Below are 17,594 nucleotides of genomic sequence, written 5' to 3'. Positions count from 1 at the left end.
TCAGGAAGGGATATTTGTGATGATCATTTATTATTTCTGATGTTATTCTTCCCAGTTAGTCACCTACCCTGGATATCATCATTCCAAGAAATTCCAGCATTCTCTATAAACACCGTCCTATTTTTCCTTTCTCTTACTCCCTTCCTGAATGTATTTTCTTTCCTATCTAGTCTCTACAACTGGCACACTACTTACTTGATTCTTGCTAGGCTCAGGGACTTAAATTATATCCTCGGTGCCCTACTTTATATCGCTACTTGTATAACTTTATGCTTAAATTCCATGTTATAAAATTACATTGGCGGAACTTAAAAGAGTTCACAACAAGAACAAGAGTAGGTTTCATATATTTTACGGGATCTGTGTTGTGCATAACATAGGTAAAGGAAACTATAAAACTGGAAAACCTAAAAGATATCAGGAAAGGAAATAAATGCTCAATTCCTTTTAGAGAGGCTACCTGTTAAGAATATCAGTATTCGGGTGATCCCTGGGTGGCTCAGCGGCTTGGCTCTGGCTCCTGCCTTTGGCCCAGGGTGCGATCCTGGAGTCCTGGGATTGAATCCCACGTCGGGCTCCTGGCATGGAGCCTGCTTCTCCCTCTGCCTGTGTCTCTGCCTCTCTTTCTCTTTCTCTCCCTCTCTGTCTCTCATCAATAAGTAAATAAAAGGGTGAATGGATGATTAATTTTTTGCGATCTTGAATGTCTTAAAATGCCTTTATTCTACCCCCTCAGTTAATTTATAATTTGGCTGAGTGTAAAATTCTAGGTGAGGAATAATTTTCCCTCAGATATTTGAAGGCATTGTTTCCATTGTCTCCCAGTTTCCTGTGTTGTAATTATGAAGTTTATTCCAATTCTGACGTCCAGTCCTTTGTATGTAAGCTGCTTTTCCTCTTTAGAAGACTTTAGAATCACTCTATTCTTTATCCTTGGTGTTCTGGAATTTGTACAGTGATATTTCTTTATTATGAATTTTTAAAATTCATCATACCAGATATTGGGTGGTCTCTTTGAATCTAGAAACTCATGTCTTTGGTTTTGGCAAAGTATTTTGTCATTTTTTCCCCATTTTATAACTCCTGTTCTTTGAATATGTTGACCTTCTTGAATCTTTTCATTTTTTTCCTTACTGTTTTCCAGTTTTGTCTTTTTTTCTGTTTTCTAGGAAATATCAATTATCTTTCAAACTTTCTATTGACATTTTTGTTTCTACTATCATTTTTAATTTCCTAGATTTTTCTTGTTCTCTATTCCCTTTCTAAAAACTTTATGTTATGGAAAGTGTCAAACATTTACAGAAGGAAACAAAAGAATATAGAGAATTCCCATATACCCTCCTTGCTGCTTCAGCTTTCTCAAGTCAAAAGTTTTTTTGCATCTGTTTCTTTTCCTTTCCTTTCTCTTGATACTATGAAGCAAATCCTAGACATTGTAAACTTTCTTCCATAAATATTTTAGTGTGTATCTCTAAAAGATAAAGATTCCTAAAAGAAATAATACAACTCTGTCATTATACCTAAAAAATCAATATACAAACATCTAAGCAGTGTTCAAATTTCCAGTTGTTCCTGTTATAATTCATCTTTCTTTTTGTAATTTGTTCAAATCAAGATCTATATAGATCTCTATTTTGTAGTTGGTTGATATCTCTTTAAGTCTTTTAATCTATGAACTCTGTCTCCATTTTTTTTCTTGGTAGTTTTTGTTGATGATAATGGTTTCTTCCCCCTACCCCTTTTAAAGCTTCTTATTTCATGGGTGCTTCACTCTCTTGGTGGATATAAATTACCAGGTTTTTAAAATTTTCTTTTGTTCTTTATATTGTCTCTGTTTCCTTTTATATCCTTTTTTCTGTTTATTTTGATAGCTGTTATTCATATTTAGAGCCTTTCCTCAAATGCCTGGAGATCCTTTACTATCTTTTTCTCATTTAAGAATGAGGTAACAGCACCTGGGTGGCTCAGTTGTTTGAGTGCCCAACCCTTGGTTTTGGCTCAGGTCATGATCCCACAGTCCTGAGATCAAGCACTGCACTGGGCTCCACGCTCAGCAGGGAGTCCACTTGAGATTCTCCCCTTCACCCTCTGCCCCTCTCCTCTCTCTCTCTCTCCCTCTCTCTTTCAAATAAATAAATCTTTTTTATTAAAAAAATGAGGTATCAGGACACCTGGGTGGCTCAGCGGTTGAGCATCTGCCATTGACTCAGGGCGGGAACCCGGAGTCCCAGGATCGAGTCCTACATCGGGCTTCCTGCATGGAGTCTACTTCTCCTTCTGCCTATGTCTCTGCCTCTCTCTCTCTCTGTGTCTCTCATGAATAAATAAAATCTTTTTTAAAAATGAGATACCAAATAGCCAGTTGGAAAGGGCCTTGTGGCAAGAATTTGCTTATTTTTTATTGACTTCATTCCCCTAGGCTAAGCTTTTAAAGCTTTCTCTTAACTACTGTGTAAGTTACCACTTACTCATCATCTTCTGCTCTTGCTTCCCCTCCTGTTCTTTGTCCTTGTGAGTTTATGCATAATTTTTTCCATTATCCTAATTTCAGTCAGGTTTTAGAAGAAAGTAGAAAGTAAAACATTTATGTTTAACCAGAAGTCTCTTTCCATTTCAGAGTTCCTATTAATACAATGAATAGGGTCAAATAGAAGTCAGTAGTGTTGAGTTTGTGGGGACTTTTGTCCTAATACAGTAGTCTGTGGACCTAAAAGTTTTATAAACCATTGCTTAAAACAGTTTCTTAATATATAATCCTAGAAACATAAACAGCATTTCTTCTTGTTCACTCTTATGTTCAAGTCAAGGAGGATTTAAAATCTAATAACTACTGTATGAGAAAAATTATTTCAGAGGAATGTAGTTGCTTTGCCAGCATGAGTCATTAACAAATTCTATTTTAGGGTTCAGAGTTTAGCCAATATAAAACATGCCTTCTCCTAAACCAGTATATCCTTATCAAAATTCCTGATTCTAGAGTGATTTATATTTGTCAATAGGTCTTTACATTGGTAAAAGAAACCAGATTAGAATTATTACACAGTCCTGTTTCAGACAAAATGAAGGCATTCTTAAGTAAATCTCGCTCGTTTTCAACTAAACAAGTTTTCATCAGTGTTACATGTAAGGAAACCACCTCACAAGATAATCAGAAAGAAAATCATCGTATTCTAGCCTCTCATTTCATAGAGAAGGAAGCGGGAAGTCCCCAAGTGGTTTAAGAATTTGAGCAAGGTAATTCATCTAGTTACTAGCACGGCCACTAAAAACCTGTAGCTCTTGACTCCCAAATAATTGTTCTCTTCATTGTGGTAGAATAAATAGGTGAGGGATATACAGTAAATACGCTGGTGGGTATTTTTGCTGCTTACTGAGCAGAGAGGTGAGTTTTAAATGATAAGCTTTGTTATCTTTGTATAATTATTAGAAGAGATAGAAATTTGGAACCTAGCTCTAAGGTAATAGGAACTAAATCCAAGATCATATGGGTAGCAGTAGAAAAAGCACAGATGTGGGCTAGACTGGAACAGAATTGGATAGAAGACACCAGAGTTGTTGTGATAGGACAAGATAATGAAATCAGAGGTTGATACTGAATTTGATACACTAGCTAGACAAGTCATTTAAAAGACGGAGCTTTATAGATATCAAGAACAATTTGATTTCTATTCCTGGTTTGCCCATTTTCAGTCAGTGGCACCAAAATCTCCCAATTGGAAGTGGAAAACTGGTAAAATGTGAAACATAGGATTTAGTTTTAGATTCCTTTATTTCTTTTTTCCAGGGGTCTTATTTCTGTGTTTTAAATATCTGGTCACTTTATATTGAAAACACCACCAACTTGTCTTTCTCTCTGTCCCTTCCCTTCCCCCACAGAAGACTCTCTTCCGCATTCTCTCTGCTTAATCTTGACATAACCATTCAGTTACTCTAGCCTAAAGATTACAAGTCATTTATTATTTATCCTTATTATGCAACAGAAAAAAAATAAATTTTAATGAATGATCATTTTCACCTCTTAAATCCATTGAGCTACCAACACAGAATACTTATCAGAATGTATTCTATTTATTTATTTATTTATTTAGTTGTCTGTCATTTCCACCAGATTATGAGCTTCTTGAAGAATATTTTGTTTGTATGTGTATTTCTCCCAGTGCCTTGTACATAGAATTTGCTCAGGAAATCTTTTGTTGGTAAAAGAAAGCTTTACCCTACAGGACCAAATATAAATGTATCTGCCATTCCAGATTGTCAGAAATCTGAGTCCTCTTAATTTCACTGCACCCTCAATTTCCATACTGATTTGGTTTTTTTTCTCTTCCTCATGCATGCCTCTGTGTCCTTGCTTGCACTGGCACTCCATACCTGGCCTTTCCTTTTTTAGGCCTGATCCATCCAACCCATCTAAATCCCACTCTAAAAGTTCCTAACTCCACCTCTTCCCTCTTGCTTTCCCAAACTCATCTCTCCTTTCTCTGAATTTCTGTACTACTTATTACTGGTAATAAGTCATTTTATCCCTTTGATCATACTCATCGTGCTATACCTACCATTATCTCCTATATACCAGGCTCTGGGATGTATAGACCTTATCTCAAATGGTCACACAGTCCACAAAGGTACAGTGGTGTAATCTCTGTTTTATAGATGAGGGGTAACGGAGGCTCAGAGAGTTTAAGTAGGTAACTTGCTCAGGATTACACAGTCTGAATCCAATTTTTTTAACTCCAAAAAAGCCTTTGTTCTTTCAACTGTACCCATTATTTCTTCTCCCTCTCTTCCTTCCCCCAAAATAGACCTTTTTGGGTATACCTATCCTTCACCATATCTGCCACATTTTACAGATGCTTAATGAATGCTTGTTGAATTGAGTTGATAGAGTTTGTAGGGGTAGTGAAACCTATTCCATTCTCTTGTGTGTTTTAATATTTCATTGGGATGCCTCGTTTTTAAAAAGTTACTCTTTTTTGGCAACTTTTAATAACGTTGATTAAAATACTTGTAAATTTAATGTTAAAGCCAACATCTGATTCAACATCTGATATGTTCTCTGTAATTTTTTTAACTTAAAGCACAGATTTTATAAATATGAAGAATTTTTTCTGGTTGTATAGTTTAGCAAAAAATATTAATTTTGAAAATTCAAGAGTAATAGTTTTATTTATACATACTGATAGTTTTACTAGTATATATAAAAATACGAATTTATGGTTTTAGCAAGATTTTATTCAAAATAGGCACCAAAGAGATTTTTTTTAAAGATTTTCTCTGAAAATTATTGTAGTATAGCCATGTGTACAATATTTTGTAGTTCGAGACCGTGTTCGGACAAAAATGGAGCGTGATATCTTGGTAGAAGTTAATCATCCTTTTATTGTCAAGTTGCATTATGGTAAGTTATGAACCACCTGCAACCTCATCCCTCCACTTGATACCCCCCTCCCTGAGTGCAATCAGATAATTTAATGTATATAAGTATTTGCTTGTGTATGTTTATATGTGTTTACCAGATAAAGTCATGGAAATTAAGCCATTACTCCTTAAACAAATTTTAAAGGACTTTATTGCATTTACACTTATATTTCTGAGTGGTAGCCATAGGAATAAGTAATAATAATCAGTTTTTTATTATAATAATTAGTAACAGTATACCAGGATTTTATAGTCCATATGTGTTAGCCCAACTTGTCTTAAAAGCAAGAAAGATCCTTAATGTCAACATCCTGAAGCTTTTATCACCTTTCTTTCCCCCAAAGATGTATGTGCTTTTTCTCAGTGGATAAAGTTTTGGTGACTTTTAATATGTGTAATTAAAGCTAACCAACCCACATTTTCCCTGCGCTTAAATGACATGGTTTTTGTATTTTGTTTAATAGTTAAGTAACCATGTAGGGAATTTTTCTTATTGATCACATGTTTTAAAACTACTGTATTCCTGAGAGACTATTGCCTCAAGAAAGTGCAACAAATAATTCTAGTGGTTCCATAATAAGAAACACTGCATTTAACATTTCTGCATGGAAACTAAGAGAAATCAGTGGTTATCTTCCCAGTAAAAATCAGTTTAGATTTATGATATAATAATTAATTTGCTTAAAAATAATATTCATTTGTGAATGAGTTGACCTAATGTAAGCCAAAAAACAAACTGGTGGATTCAACAAATTTTCCTTTCTTCATTCAGCTTTCCAAACTGAAGGGAAGTTGTATCTTATTTTGGATTTTCTCAGGGGAGGAGATTTGTTTACACGCTTATCCAAAGAGGTATATAATTAATCTCTATTTTTTTTATCTATATGCATCCTGTTTTAACCTAAAGCTTTGTTGTATTTCAATATTAAGTTTTATCGTATTATCTCTAGTGGCACAAGATTCTTACATTAAGGTATTAGAGCCAAAAAGAGTTATTTTCCTATCTTTTGAAGTTATTCTGAAAGTAGGACTTCAAATTGATAAACTGTCTTTTGTCCTGCTTCTTTTAATTACAGTTTTTCAAAAGCAATAATGTATCAAGATATACTTGAATTAGTAGTGGAAATTCAGTATGCATTTTAAAGATCACTTTCTAAAATGTTACTGTGGTGGGCAGCAATGGCACAATCTGAATATAGTTGTTACATGACAAAATGTGAAATTATTTCCCCCACAGTGCACATTTAGCATTTAGAAAATGATTAATTTGATCATTTTTGCAAATTCTTTTCATAAGTAAATTGTGGATAAAACTACATGTGATTAACATACTCATAACTTTTTGAATATTAAAACTCTAGAATGGAATTTTAAATAAAAACTATAGACACAGAAAGAAAGTAAGACGAAAATTATTATTATTTTACTTTAGGTGATGTTCACAGAAGAAGATGTCAAATTCTACTTGGCTGAACTTGCACTTGCTTTAGACCATCTACATAGCCTGGGAATAATCTATAGAGACTTAAAACCAGAAAAGTAAGGAATCATGCTACTAAGTTGAATATAATGTAATATAATTATTTAGGAGGTAATAAAAAATAAAATTACTTTGTACAACTACCACAAGAATTATGTTAGAGTTCCTGTGCTTCCCATTTCTACTAACACTGTATTCTCTTACTTTTAAAAATCTGCCAGTCAAAGATTCCTGGGTGGCTCAGTGGTTGAGCATCTGCCTTTGGTTCAGGGCATGATCTCGGTCTGGGGATCGAGTCCCACATCAGGCTCCCTGAGAGGAGCCTACTTTTCCCTCTGCCTGTGTTTCTACCTCTCTCTCTCTGTCTCATGAAAAAAGAAATAAGATCTTTAAAAAATCTGCCAATCATAATATCCGTTATTGTTATCTTGCTTTCATTTGCATTTTTATTTTTAATGAGGTTGAAATCCTCATTCATATGTTTATTGGCAATTTGTATTTTTGTGTGATTTTTCTGTTCATGGCCTTCATTCATTTATCTTGAATATCATTTTTCCCATTGTTTTGTAAGAAACCTTTACAAATCAAGAATTTAACCATTTGACATATATTGCAAATAGATTTTTCTAGTTTGTCTTTTAATTTTATTCTATTTTTACCTATACAATTATTTTTTTCTCAGATCTGCCAGTCTTTTGTAATTTCTTCTATGACTTTTATTCTTGGAAAACCTTTTCCCATCTTATAATCAGATATTTTTCTTCTCATTTTATGGTTTCTTTTTTTACTTTTAACTCCATCTGAAACTTTTTTGGTATGAAGGATAGCATGCATAGAGCTAATGCTTTCCTCCTCATACACTTTATTGAAATTTCTTTTTTTTCTTAGAGGATGGGGGGATAAGGGGCACAGAGAGAGAGAGAGAGAGAGAGAGAGAGAGAGAATCTTAAGCAGGCTCCACTCCCAGTGCAGTGCCTGATGTGGGGCTCAGTCTCACAACCGTGAGTGAGATCATGACCTGAGCTGAGATCAAGAGATCAAGACCACCCAGGTGCCCCTGAAAATTTTCTTCTCCACATTATTTCAAATTTTAAGTGTGAGTTGAGCAAATTTTCCATTGTTTTTATAGTAGCAACTGTCAAAAAGCTAATATTTGAGGAGACTGGGTGGCTTAGTTGGTTAAGTGTCCAACTCTTGATTTCAGCTCAGGTCATGATCTCAGAGTCCTGAGATGGAGTTACATTTTATTGTTTTATATCATTTAATTGAATGTATTTATTGTAGACAATTGGATTAGCATTGGTCATAAAATTATGTATAAAGGACCGGCCCTTCTAAAGAGTCGAATAAGATCAAATGTAGGTAAGACGTGAGATCTTTCACCTAGATGTCTAGGTGACACTATTAATTGAAATAACATTTAGTTGTTAAATAATCTAAGTATATACCATAATATAGAAATTAGGAGAAATTTCAATTTTAAACCAGTTGTTTTATGCACTGTAAGGGGTTTTCCACATTGTTTTAAACCAGAACTCTGTTATAATAAATATGCCTAAAAATTATTTTTAGAACTTGAAAGGGAACGTTGCCTATTGAAAGAAATATAGTTGGCTTTTTCTCTCAAAGGTAAAGGATGGGCATGCTTATCTTAAAAAAATGTATTTGCTGCAGAAGGCATAAGTAATGTTCCTTTAGCTATGTTCTCTTTTTTTCTCAAACTACTAAAAATAATTTGAATTTTGTTTTTAGAACTTTTATGTATTTATTAGGCAGAAGGGAGGATGATTTCCACCATACCTTAATAATTCCCTTTATATTCCCTAAATGGTTGGTCTGCTTTGTAATCAAGCATAATTAAGATTTGTATTTTTTTCTTAAGTCTCTTATGAAAAAGACTTTGAGAAAGAAGTCTCTACTGAATTATCCTCAGTGGTAAACTTTATTGTAATCATATTTGAATTGATTATTTAGAAAGGTTAGTGGTATTTTTGACATAGTAAAATTTTATTATATCAAAATTTGGCTTTCACATTTTTTTTAGTTAGAATTAAAAATAAGGAAATGCCTGTGTTATGGAATAGCTTTGAATATAAGTGAAACAGTTTATTACTTGGCCTTTCAAGTCAGTATACTTAAAATACCTATCCAGAAATAGAATTTTTGGCCTACAGCCTAGTATTTACCCCTTCCTATAGCTTGTTAGTTAATGACATTATTCTCCACTCAAGTATCTCCTAAAGCCAGAAACCTGAGTATCTTCTCCATTTGTTCTTCTCTATCATGATCCATATCTAAGAGCCCACTAAATACCCTTTATTTTCTCCTCTAAATTGGTTTATTAAAATCCAGATCTGATTATCTCTACCTTTGATGCATATAAATATTTTATGATCTTCAGTGCTCTTGAGAAGTCCAAACTATTTGGAATGCCTTATTGACCTTTTGTAGACTGGCCCCATGCATTCAACATACATTTCTTATTTGTCTGTACTCTACCAAGCACTGAACTATAAGATGGATAAGGTCAAACCTTCTAGAAGCTCACAGTTTACTAAGAAAGAAAACACTGGAGAATGTATACAGTGAAGGGATGGGTCAGTGAAAAACAAGGAGTATAAGGAAATGGTGTTAAGAAGAGGACCAGGGGATCCCTGGGTGGCTCAGGAGATCCCTGGGTGGCTGAGTGGTTTAGCGCCTGCCTTTGGCCCAGGGCATGATCCTGGAGTCCTGGGATCGAGTCCCGCATCAGGCTCCCTGCTGTGTCTCTGCTTCTCTCTCTCTCTGTCTCTCATGAATAAATAAAATCTTAAAAAAAAAAAGAGGACTGGATAGGGTGCACCTGGGTGGCTCAATCAGTTAGGTGTCCGACTTTTGATTTCAGCTCAGGTCATAATCTCAGCATTGAACCTGGTTAAGATTCTCTCTTCCTCTCCCCCTCCCCTACTCTAAAAAAAAGAGGATTGGATAGAAAAGCTAGGAAAGAGTGACTGAATCAGATGCCTAGAAAATGACAGCTTTAATTCAGTTGACTTAAATATGTGGACCCTCTGTCTATTGTGCAAGCACTAAGGATTTCAGTTAGGCCACTTCTGCAGAAAGGTATTAGAGCAACTAGAAATTAGAGTATAGGTTTTGGCTCTTTTCCTAATAGTTTTCAAGTGCCCTTATACACCTTTATAAGGCTTTTTGCCTTTGTGTGTCCAAAAATTTTCTCCTTTTTTTTTTTTTTTTAATATATTTTTTTAAATTTTTTTTTTATTTATTTATGATAGTCACAGAGAGATAGAGAGAGGCAGAGATAAAGGCAGAGGGAAAAGCAGGCTCCATGCACCGGGAGCCTGACGTGGGATTCGATCCCGGGTCTCCAGGATCGCGCCCTGGGCCAAAGGCAGGCGCCAAACCGCTGCGCCACCCAGGGATCCCAATTTTCTCCTTTTTTATATTTGCCTTATTCACAATACAAAAAATATTTTATTTTATTTATTATTTAAAAAATATTTTAGAATAAATGTGGTGATCTGACACTTCACACAGCAGTTTCAGGTCTAGGGTCTATAAATATCTACTTGTTTGAAAAGATTTTCTGACTTTGTTTTCTTTCAGCATACTTCTTGATGAAGAAGGTCACATCAAATTAACAGGTAAAAAATCCTCATTTTATTAAAATATTCTATATAATTTCTTTTAAGGCTGATTATGGTGCAAATATTGACTAGCACATTGTCTTAAAAACTTGGATTAGAATTTTTAATAATAAATGTAAATATTGGAACTCGAAATTTAAACTTTAAGTTTGGAAATTATTGTGGGATATTTATGAATTTTACATTTGTTTTGGCAGATTTTGGCCTAAGTAAAGAGTCTATTGACCATGAAAAGAAGGCATATTCTTTCTGTGGAACTGTGGAATACATGGCTCCAGAAGTAGTTAATCGTCGAGGTCATACTCAGAGTGCAGACTGGTGGTCTTTTGGTGTGTTAATGGTAAGGATTGAGGTGTTTTTTGAGTTCAGTAATATGGTAAAACTATAAATCACTTGTTTTTTTATTCAGCAATTTTACAAGATTTGATTTTAATTAAGATGATGCTTTTTTACTTTGTAGCCTTGAGATTTAATGCTTATTGACTAATACCTCTGATGATATTGCCCTTTTTGTAGTTTGAAATGCTCACTGGTACACTACCTTTCCAAGGAAAAGATCGAAAAGAAACAATGACTATGATTCTTAAGTAAGTACTCCCTAATAGATATGTTTTAATGAGATTTAAAAATACTTCAAAGTAAAATAGATTTTATTCATCAATATTATGACATTAATATTGATGTGTTTCAAATATGAACAAGACTCATAGATTTAGAATACTCATGTTACTTTTCTTTTTTTGCCACACACATGTTGGAGCCTTTGGCCTTTATTCATGCCCCCCACCAAGTACCGCCAGAGACAAGGCTCCTGCCCCAAGCAGAAACACTGGGGGTCCAGGGCTCTGGGTTATATCCTCCAAAGGAATACTCATATAATCCTCATGTTAATGCTAACATATTGAAAGCTTTACCTTTGAGATTTGGAATATGACAAGGACATCCATTATTCTACCTCCATTCACATTGTCCTGGAGATACTAGCAAGTACAGTAAGACCAATAAAAGAAGTAAGGTTTAAGGTTTAAAAAGAAGAAATAAAGTTGTCATTATGTATGTAACATGATTGTGTCCATAGAAAATCCAAACCTTCATATACATTCTTGGAATTAATAAAAGTTGAGCTAAATTGTTAGATAAAAAATCAGTAAATAAAATCTATTTCACATCTGTGTACTAGCAACAGAAAATGGAATTTTTTAAAAAGTATTTACAATAATATTAGAAAATCTCAAATAACTAGGGATAAACCTAGCAAAAGTTATGTAAGAACTCTATGCAGAAGACTTAGGAAACTTTATTTAAAGAAAAATTTAAAAGACCAAAATAACTGGAAGGTTGTACCATATTCACATTGTGACAGCCATAGTGTTGTAAAGATGTGGGTTTGTATAGATCAGCATTTTCCAATAGAAATGTAATGTGAAAAGAAAAAAAGAAATGTAATGTGAGCCACATACATAATTTTAAATTTTTTAGTAGCAACATTGAAAAAGTAAAAAAATTAATATTAATTGTAATATATTTTATTTAACCCAGTATATCCAAGATATTTTCATTTCAACATGTAATCAATATTAGAAAATGATTAATGAAATATGATTCATTTTTTCATATTAGGACAATATGTCATTGAAAGAAGTATAGAAAATAGATTTGTGCAATAAAATAGCCAGGTAACAGACCTATACATATATAGACATTTTATTTATGACCATTGGAAATTGCAGAACACTAGGGAAGAAACAGCCTTTTTAAATAAATCATGCTAGAAAAATTGGTATTCATATAGGAAAAAGATAAAACAATCCCTACCTCACACCACACACAAAATCATTTCCAAGTATATTAAAAATATACATATATTTTAGTATATGTGCTGCCAAAGTGAGCACACATATGTATTTTCTTATATATGTAAAAAGGCAAAAAAGATTCTAGAAGAGCATAAAGGTGATGATCTTTGGGTTGGAAAAATAGTCTTCGGATACAGAAAGCACTAGCTGTAAAAGACTAATAAAGTATTATTACATTAAAACTGATAACTTCTCATCAAAAGATTCCATTTGAGAGAATAGAAGGCAACATTTGAGACACATCCAACAAAGGGCTTATATCTAGAATATATCAAGAACTCCAATCAGTAAGAAAAAGCCCAATAGGAATGTGGATAGGAGACGTAAGGACTTCACAAAAGAGGATATTCAATGGCCATTAAATAGTTGCTCACCCCCATTAATCAGAAAATGCAAATTATAACCACAGTGAGTTACAACTACGTACCCACCAGAATAGCTAACAGTAAAAAAACTGGCAATATAAAGTGCTAACAGGATGTGGAGCAGTAGCAACTTTTAACCACTTTGGAAAGCAGTTTTTTGACCATGTTCCAAAGCCAAATAATATATATACCCTCATCCAATAATCCCATGCCTAGGCATGCACTCAATTTACATGGATCAATTTACTTGCACATCAAGAAACTAGAACAGAGATGTTCATAGCAGCATTATTTGTAATAACCAAAAAGTGGAAAATGGATCACTGGCAGTAGAGTGGATTCATAAATTATGCTATAGTTAGTCTTAGAATGAGATACAGCAGAGATACTATGTAAATATTTTAAGCTTTGCAAGCCACATACAGTGTCTGTCACGTATTCTTATTGTTTATTGTTTCCAACATTTTAAAAATGTAAAAACCTGGGTGCCTCAGTGGCTCAGTCAGTGAAACCTCTGACTCTTGATTTCAGCTCAGGTCATGATCTCAGGGTCACAGGACAGAGCCCCTTGTTGCACTCTGCCCTCAGTGCAGAGTCGCCTTGTCCCAATCCCTTTATTCTTCCCTGCCACTCACACATACTCTCTCTCTCAAATAAATATATACAATCCTTTAAAAAAATGTAACAACTGAGACAGCTGGGTGGCTCAGTCTGTTAAGCGTCTGCTTTTGGCTCAGGTCATGATCCCAGAGTCCTAGGATTGAGCCCATGTCAGCCTCCCTGCTCAGCAGTAACCTGCTTCTCCCTCTCCCCGTCCCCCACTCGTGCTCTTGCTCTCTCTTAAATACATAAACAAAATCTTTTTTAAAAAATGGAAAAATCATTCTTAGCTCTCAAGCTATACAAAAACATCTGAGGCCTTTGGTTCAGGGGTACAGTGTGCCATACAGCAAAGAAAATAAACAAACCACAGTTATGTGCAGCAACTTGGGTAAATCGCATTAAGAATGTTGAGCAAAAACAGTTCAGACACAAAAGAATAAATAACTATATGATTCTATTTACAAAGTTTTAAAGCAGACAAACTAAAACATAATTTTTAAGGTCCATATTTAAATGGCAACAGCCAAGGCAAAGTAAGAAAAGTGGTTACGTTGAATGAGGGGTTCTGGCAATGTTATATTTCTTGGCCACAGGACTGTTCACTTTGTGGTAAATCAGTGAACTGTATACTTTGGTGTTGGGGCTGTGCCAAGTTTGTTTGCACTTTATGTTATTCTCCCCAATAAAAACGGTAAAAAATATTTGCTCGATAAATGAATGTTCCCTGAACCTTCTTTACTTCATCTATTCGGGCCCCTTCCTTTCAGTGAATAAACATACTCTAGTGTTAACAAACTAACTCTTTCTTTGACCTGGCCTTGTTTTCAAGTTTGTGTACCATCTTCCTGCATCCTTTGAGCACAAAGCCTCTTTAAGGAGTAGTCTGTGCTTTCTGTTACCATTTCTTGGCTCCTTTTATTCCACAACCTGTTGATTGTTCATTACCACCACTCAACTGAAACTCCTTTTATTATGGTCACCAGTGATCTGGTTGCTTAAACCAGTGGCAAATTGTTAGGTGACTCTCTGCACCATTTGTGGACACGATTCACTCCACAGAAGGTTGAGGTCTTGCTACATATACTTAGGATGCAGTGTGAACAAGACTGACAGGATCTTCTGTGGTCTCACAGAGCTTGCATTCTATTAGAGGAGACAAAAATTAATATTTGAACACATGAAGATAATAATTCCAGATAGTAATAGGAGCAATAGGCATAATAAACCAGATTATTCTTGAAATTTGAGGGAAAGGGCAGAAGCAGGAGCCATTTAGATGAGACAGGCAAGAAAAGTGTCTCTGGGAGTATTTGATGCTATTGCCACCTTTTCCCCATTTAGATCTTCCTACTCACATCTGCTTCTCCTCCCTCCCTAACAGTTTCTCTTTTGGTCTCGTGCTTGACCATTCCTTCTCTGCCTGCTTTTCTCTGTCTCTGCCTGCTTTTCTCTGTTTAATTATGAAAACTTTGTAATGTAATTCACAAAAATAGGATTAATACAGTGAACAGATATATCTGTCATGCAGATTCAACAGTCCCCAAGATTTGCCACATTTGCTTCATCTGTTTCTTTTTTCTTTCTCTTTCTTCATTGAAATATTTTAAACATTCCAGACATGCTATTTCTCACCTACTGCAGTTTGCATCACTGTAAAGTATGGATGTTTTCTTACATAACCATACCTAACAAGACACTGCTAAGTATCCACTAATACCAATTCTTAACCAGATTTTTCAGATTCTCTCCAGAACTGTGTCTTTACAGTCCCAAATCACATCTGAACATTTCATTTCTCAAGCTTCTGTTCTTCCAGAACACTCTACCCTGTGTTACCTACCATTTACTTGTAGAAGAAACCAAGACAGTTTTATAGAATTCCACTTTCAGAATATATCTTGTCAAAAGACGACCTCTTGGTATATGAAACAAAAAACATAAAACCGATCCTATCACTTACTACTGTAAGAAAGAGAGATCCTGATCTAATAGTGTCTAAGCAGCACAGACCAGTGTTCTTACATAGGGTTTTCAGCGAAGGGTAGAGTTCAAGAATTGGCAGATTTTCAGGGCCATAAGTGGGTTGACATCATCTCTAAGAGTGGTTACTTGGGTGGGACTGTTGTTGATCACTTGGCACTCAGGTGTGGTTGTTGGAGTCAGCCCATTTTTATCTGGCTGATTTTCACAGATGAAGAGCAGTTACTGATTGGTTGGTTTGGAAAAAACAAAAACTATGCTCACCTAGGCAAGTTGTTTTTGATCAATTGAATGAATTTAAAGCCAGTTCCTATGTCTCTCTTGTTAACATGGTGACATAACAATTAGCCTTCTAGGAGTGTTGAAATTGTTTTATTCTCCTTATAATATTGTTGAACTTGTTCCTTTATTGAATTTCTGGTTATTTTTTGGCAAGATTATTTCATAGCTCATGCTGCACCCATGAGCCATTGCATCAAATCAGAAGGCTTAGAACACCTGGTTGCCCCACTCTAAGTGACCATTTCCTATAGTTACATCTGATCCCTCTGTTGCAAAGTTCCTTGGCAGATTTTCAACTAGTGGTTTCAACCATTGGTAACCATTAATTGAAACAATTATTTTATTAGGGATTCAAAAATAGTGATTTTCTATTACTTTTATTCCTTCTTCATTTATTTGCTGATATTTTCCAAAACAATGAACTTTCTCTCATCAACTAGGGCTCTTTAGTTACCTTGAAATAAAGCTCAAACAAGAAAAGTAGAATAAATGTTTGATTCTTTCCTTAATTATTTCCAATTGCCAGAGCCCTGGTTACCTCCAGTGGGGATGGTGTTGAAAGAGTTGGGTTTTATGTTAGTTTTGACTATAATAAACCCATGGGATTTGATAATCAGTGTGATTCAGCATTTACAAACAATTGCATTCATTATTTTTAATGCTCAAATTGTTCTTTTTCTGACCACTGTTTTAATGTTCTTGTTCCCCAGGGTTTCATCTCTGATATGCTTTTCTCCCCTTCTGTGCTCATTTCGATCTTCCCTATAACTACTCTCAGCATTTTAATTATTCTCAAATTACTCTTTCTTACCTTAACCAGACATGAGACCTGTATTCGCATTTACTCACTTGCTTGGCTCTCCAAAAACATGATATGTATGACTTAACATCTTTAAACTAGATTTATCTGTTTGCTGTTCTTTTTTTCTTCTTGTGCTTTCAATTAGCCTCATTTCTAAGTACCCCATTTCCCAAGCCAGAAACCTGAAAATCACTTTTGATTTCTTCCCTTCTCTTGCACATGCAGGTATTGGTCAAATTTGCTTTCAGAAATATTTCAGTGTCCCAGGCTTTTCTTTGCATTGTACTGCTTACAGTTCTCAGATCATGGTGGTCTCTTACTTACACTATTGAGTCAAGCTCCAAAGTAGAATGCTTACAACCTACCACCACTTCCCACTCCAGATCAGTCTATACTGCCCTTGGAGTTACCTTGTTGAAAATAAATTTGGTCATGTTATTCCACTGTTTAAAGACCTCTGGTATATCCTTATTACCTAATTTGGCAGTATTTTCCCAGATTTGTTGAACAGAATGCTCCCCCTACAAGATGTGAATAGGTCTTCTCTGAAAAAGAGGTACTGGGAGCAAATGTTTAGAAAAATACTGATTTCTTTACTTTAGATTTTTCAGCCTTTTATATGCATGTACTTTATTCTGTGTTTCCAACAAGGGGTATAATAGATAGCATTCCACAAATTCACTGGATCATGAAGTATTTTGTTGTTGCTGCTGAGTATCTAGAGAAATTAAGGTTATTTAGTAAGATGTTGGGGGAACACTGGCCAAGTGAATAAATTTTCAACCTTTAAATTGCATTTAAGGGGATCCCTGGAAGGCTCAGTGGTTTGGCGCCTGCTTTCGGCCCAGGGTGTGGTCCTGGAGGCCTGGGATCGAGTACTGCGTTGGGTTCCCTGCGTGGAGCCTGCTTCTCCCTCTGCCTGTGTCTCTGCGTGCCACCCTCTCTCTCACTTTCTCTCTCTCTCTCATAAATAAATAAAATCTTTAAAAAAAATAAATAAATAAATTGCATTTAAGGCCTTTCACAATCTCTCGTGTTAAATTAGATATTCCCTGCTATTCCCTTAGCAGTCTTTCCATATGTCCTTCTGAATATGCCTCTTCACATACTAGGTTTATCCTTGGGTTATCCATCTCCGTCTTCCCCCACTGACTTGATGGGGTG

At 35.0% G+C, this 17,594-nt stretch overlaps 1 protein-coding gene across 8 annotated transcripts in view; it reads left to right on the top strand.

Annotated features, from left to right (window-relative positions):
- The window catches only part of RPS6KA3 (ribosomal protein S6 kinase A3), a 112,513-nt gene that overhangs the window by 63,921 nt on the left and 30,998 nt on the right, over positions 1 to 17,594 (top strand). For all 8 annotated transcript variants that reach the window (XM_041740878.1, XM_041740880.1, XM_041740879.1 and 5 more), the window contains 6 exons: positions 5,315 to 5,395; positions 6,188 to 6,267; positions 6,848 to 6,954; positions 10,502 to 10,539; positions 10,740 to 10,882; positions 11,059 to 11,129. In XM_041740878.1, coding sequence (XP_041596812.1) covers positions 5,315 to 5,395; positions 6,188 to 6,267; positions 6,848 to 6,954; positions 10,502 to 10,539; positions 10,740 to 10,882; positions 11,059 to 11,129 — 520 coding nt within the window. The remainder of the gene's footprint in view (positions 1 to 5,314; positions 5,396 to 6,187; positions 6,268 to 6,847; positions 6,955 to 10,501; positions 10,540 to 10,739; positions 10,883 to 11,058; positions 11,130 to 17,594) is intronic.

Source organism: Vulpes lagopus, chromosome X (genome assembly GCF_018345385.1).
Source record: "Vulpes lagopus strain Blue_001 chromosome X, ASM1834538v1, whole genome shotgun sequence".
Taxonomy (NCBI): Eukaryota; Metazoa; Chordata; class Mammalia; order Carnivora; family Canidae; genus Vulpes; species Vulpes lagopus.
This window is presented reverse-complemented; position numbering and strand designations above follow the sequence as displayed.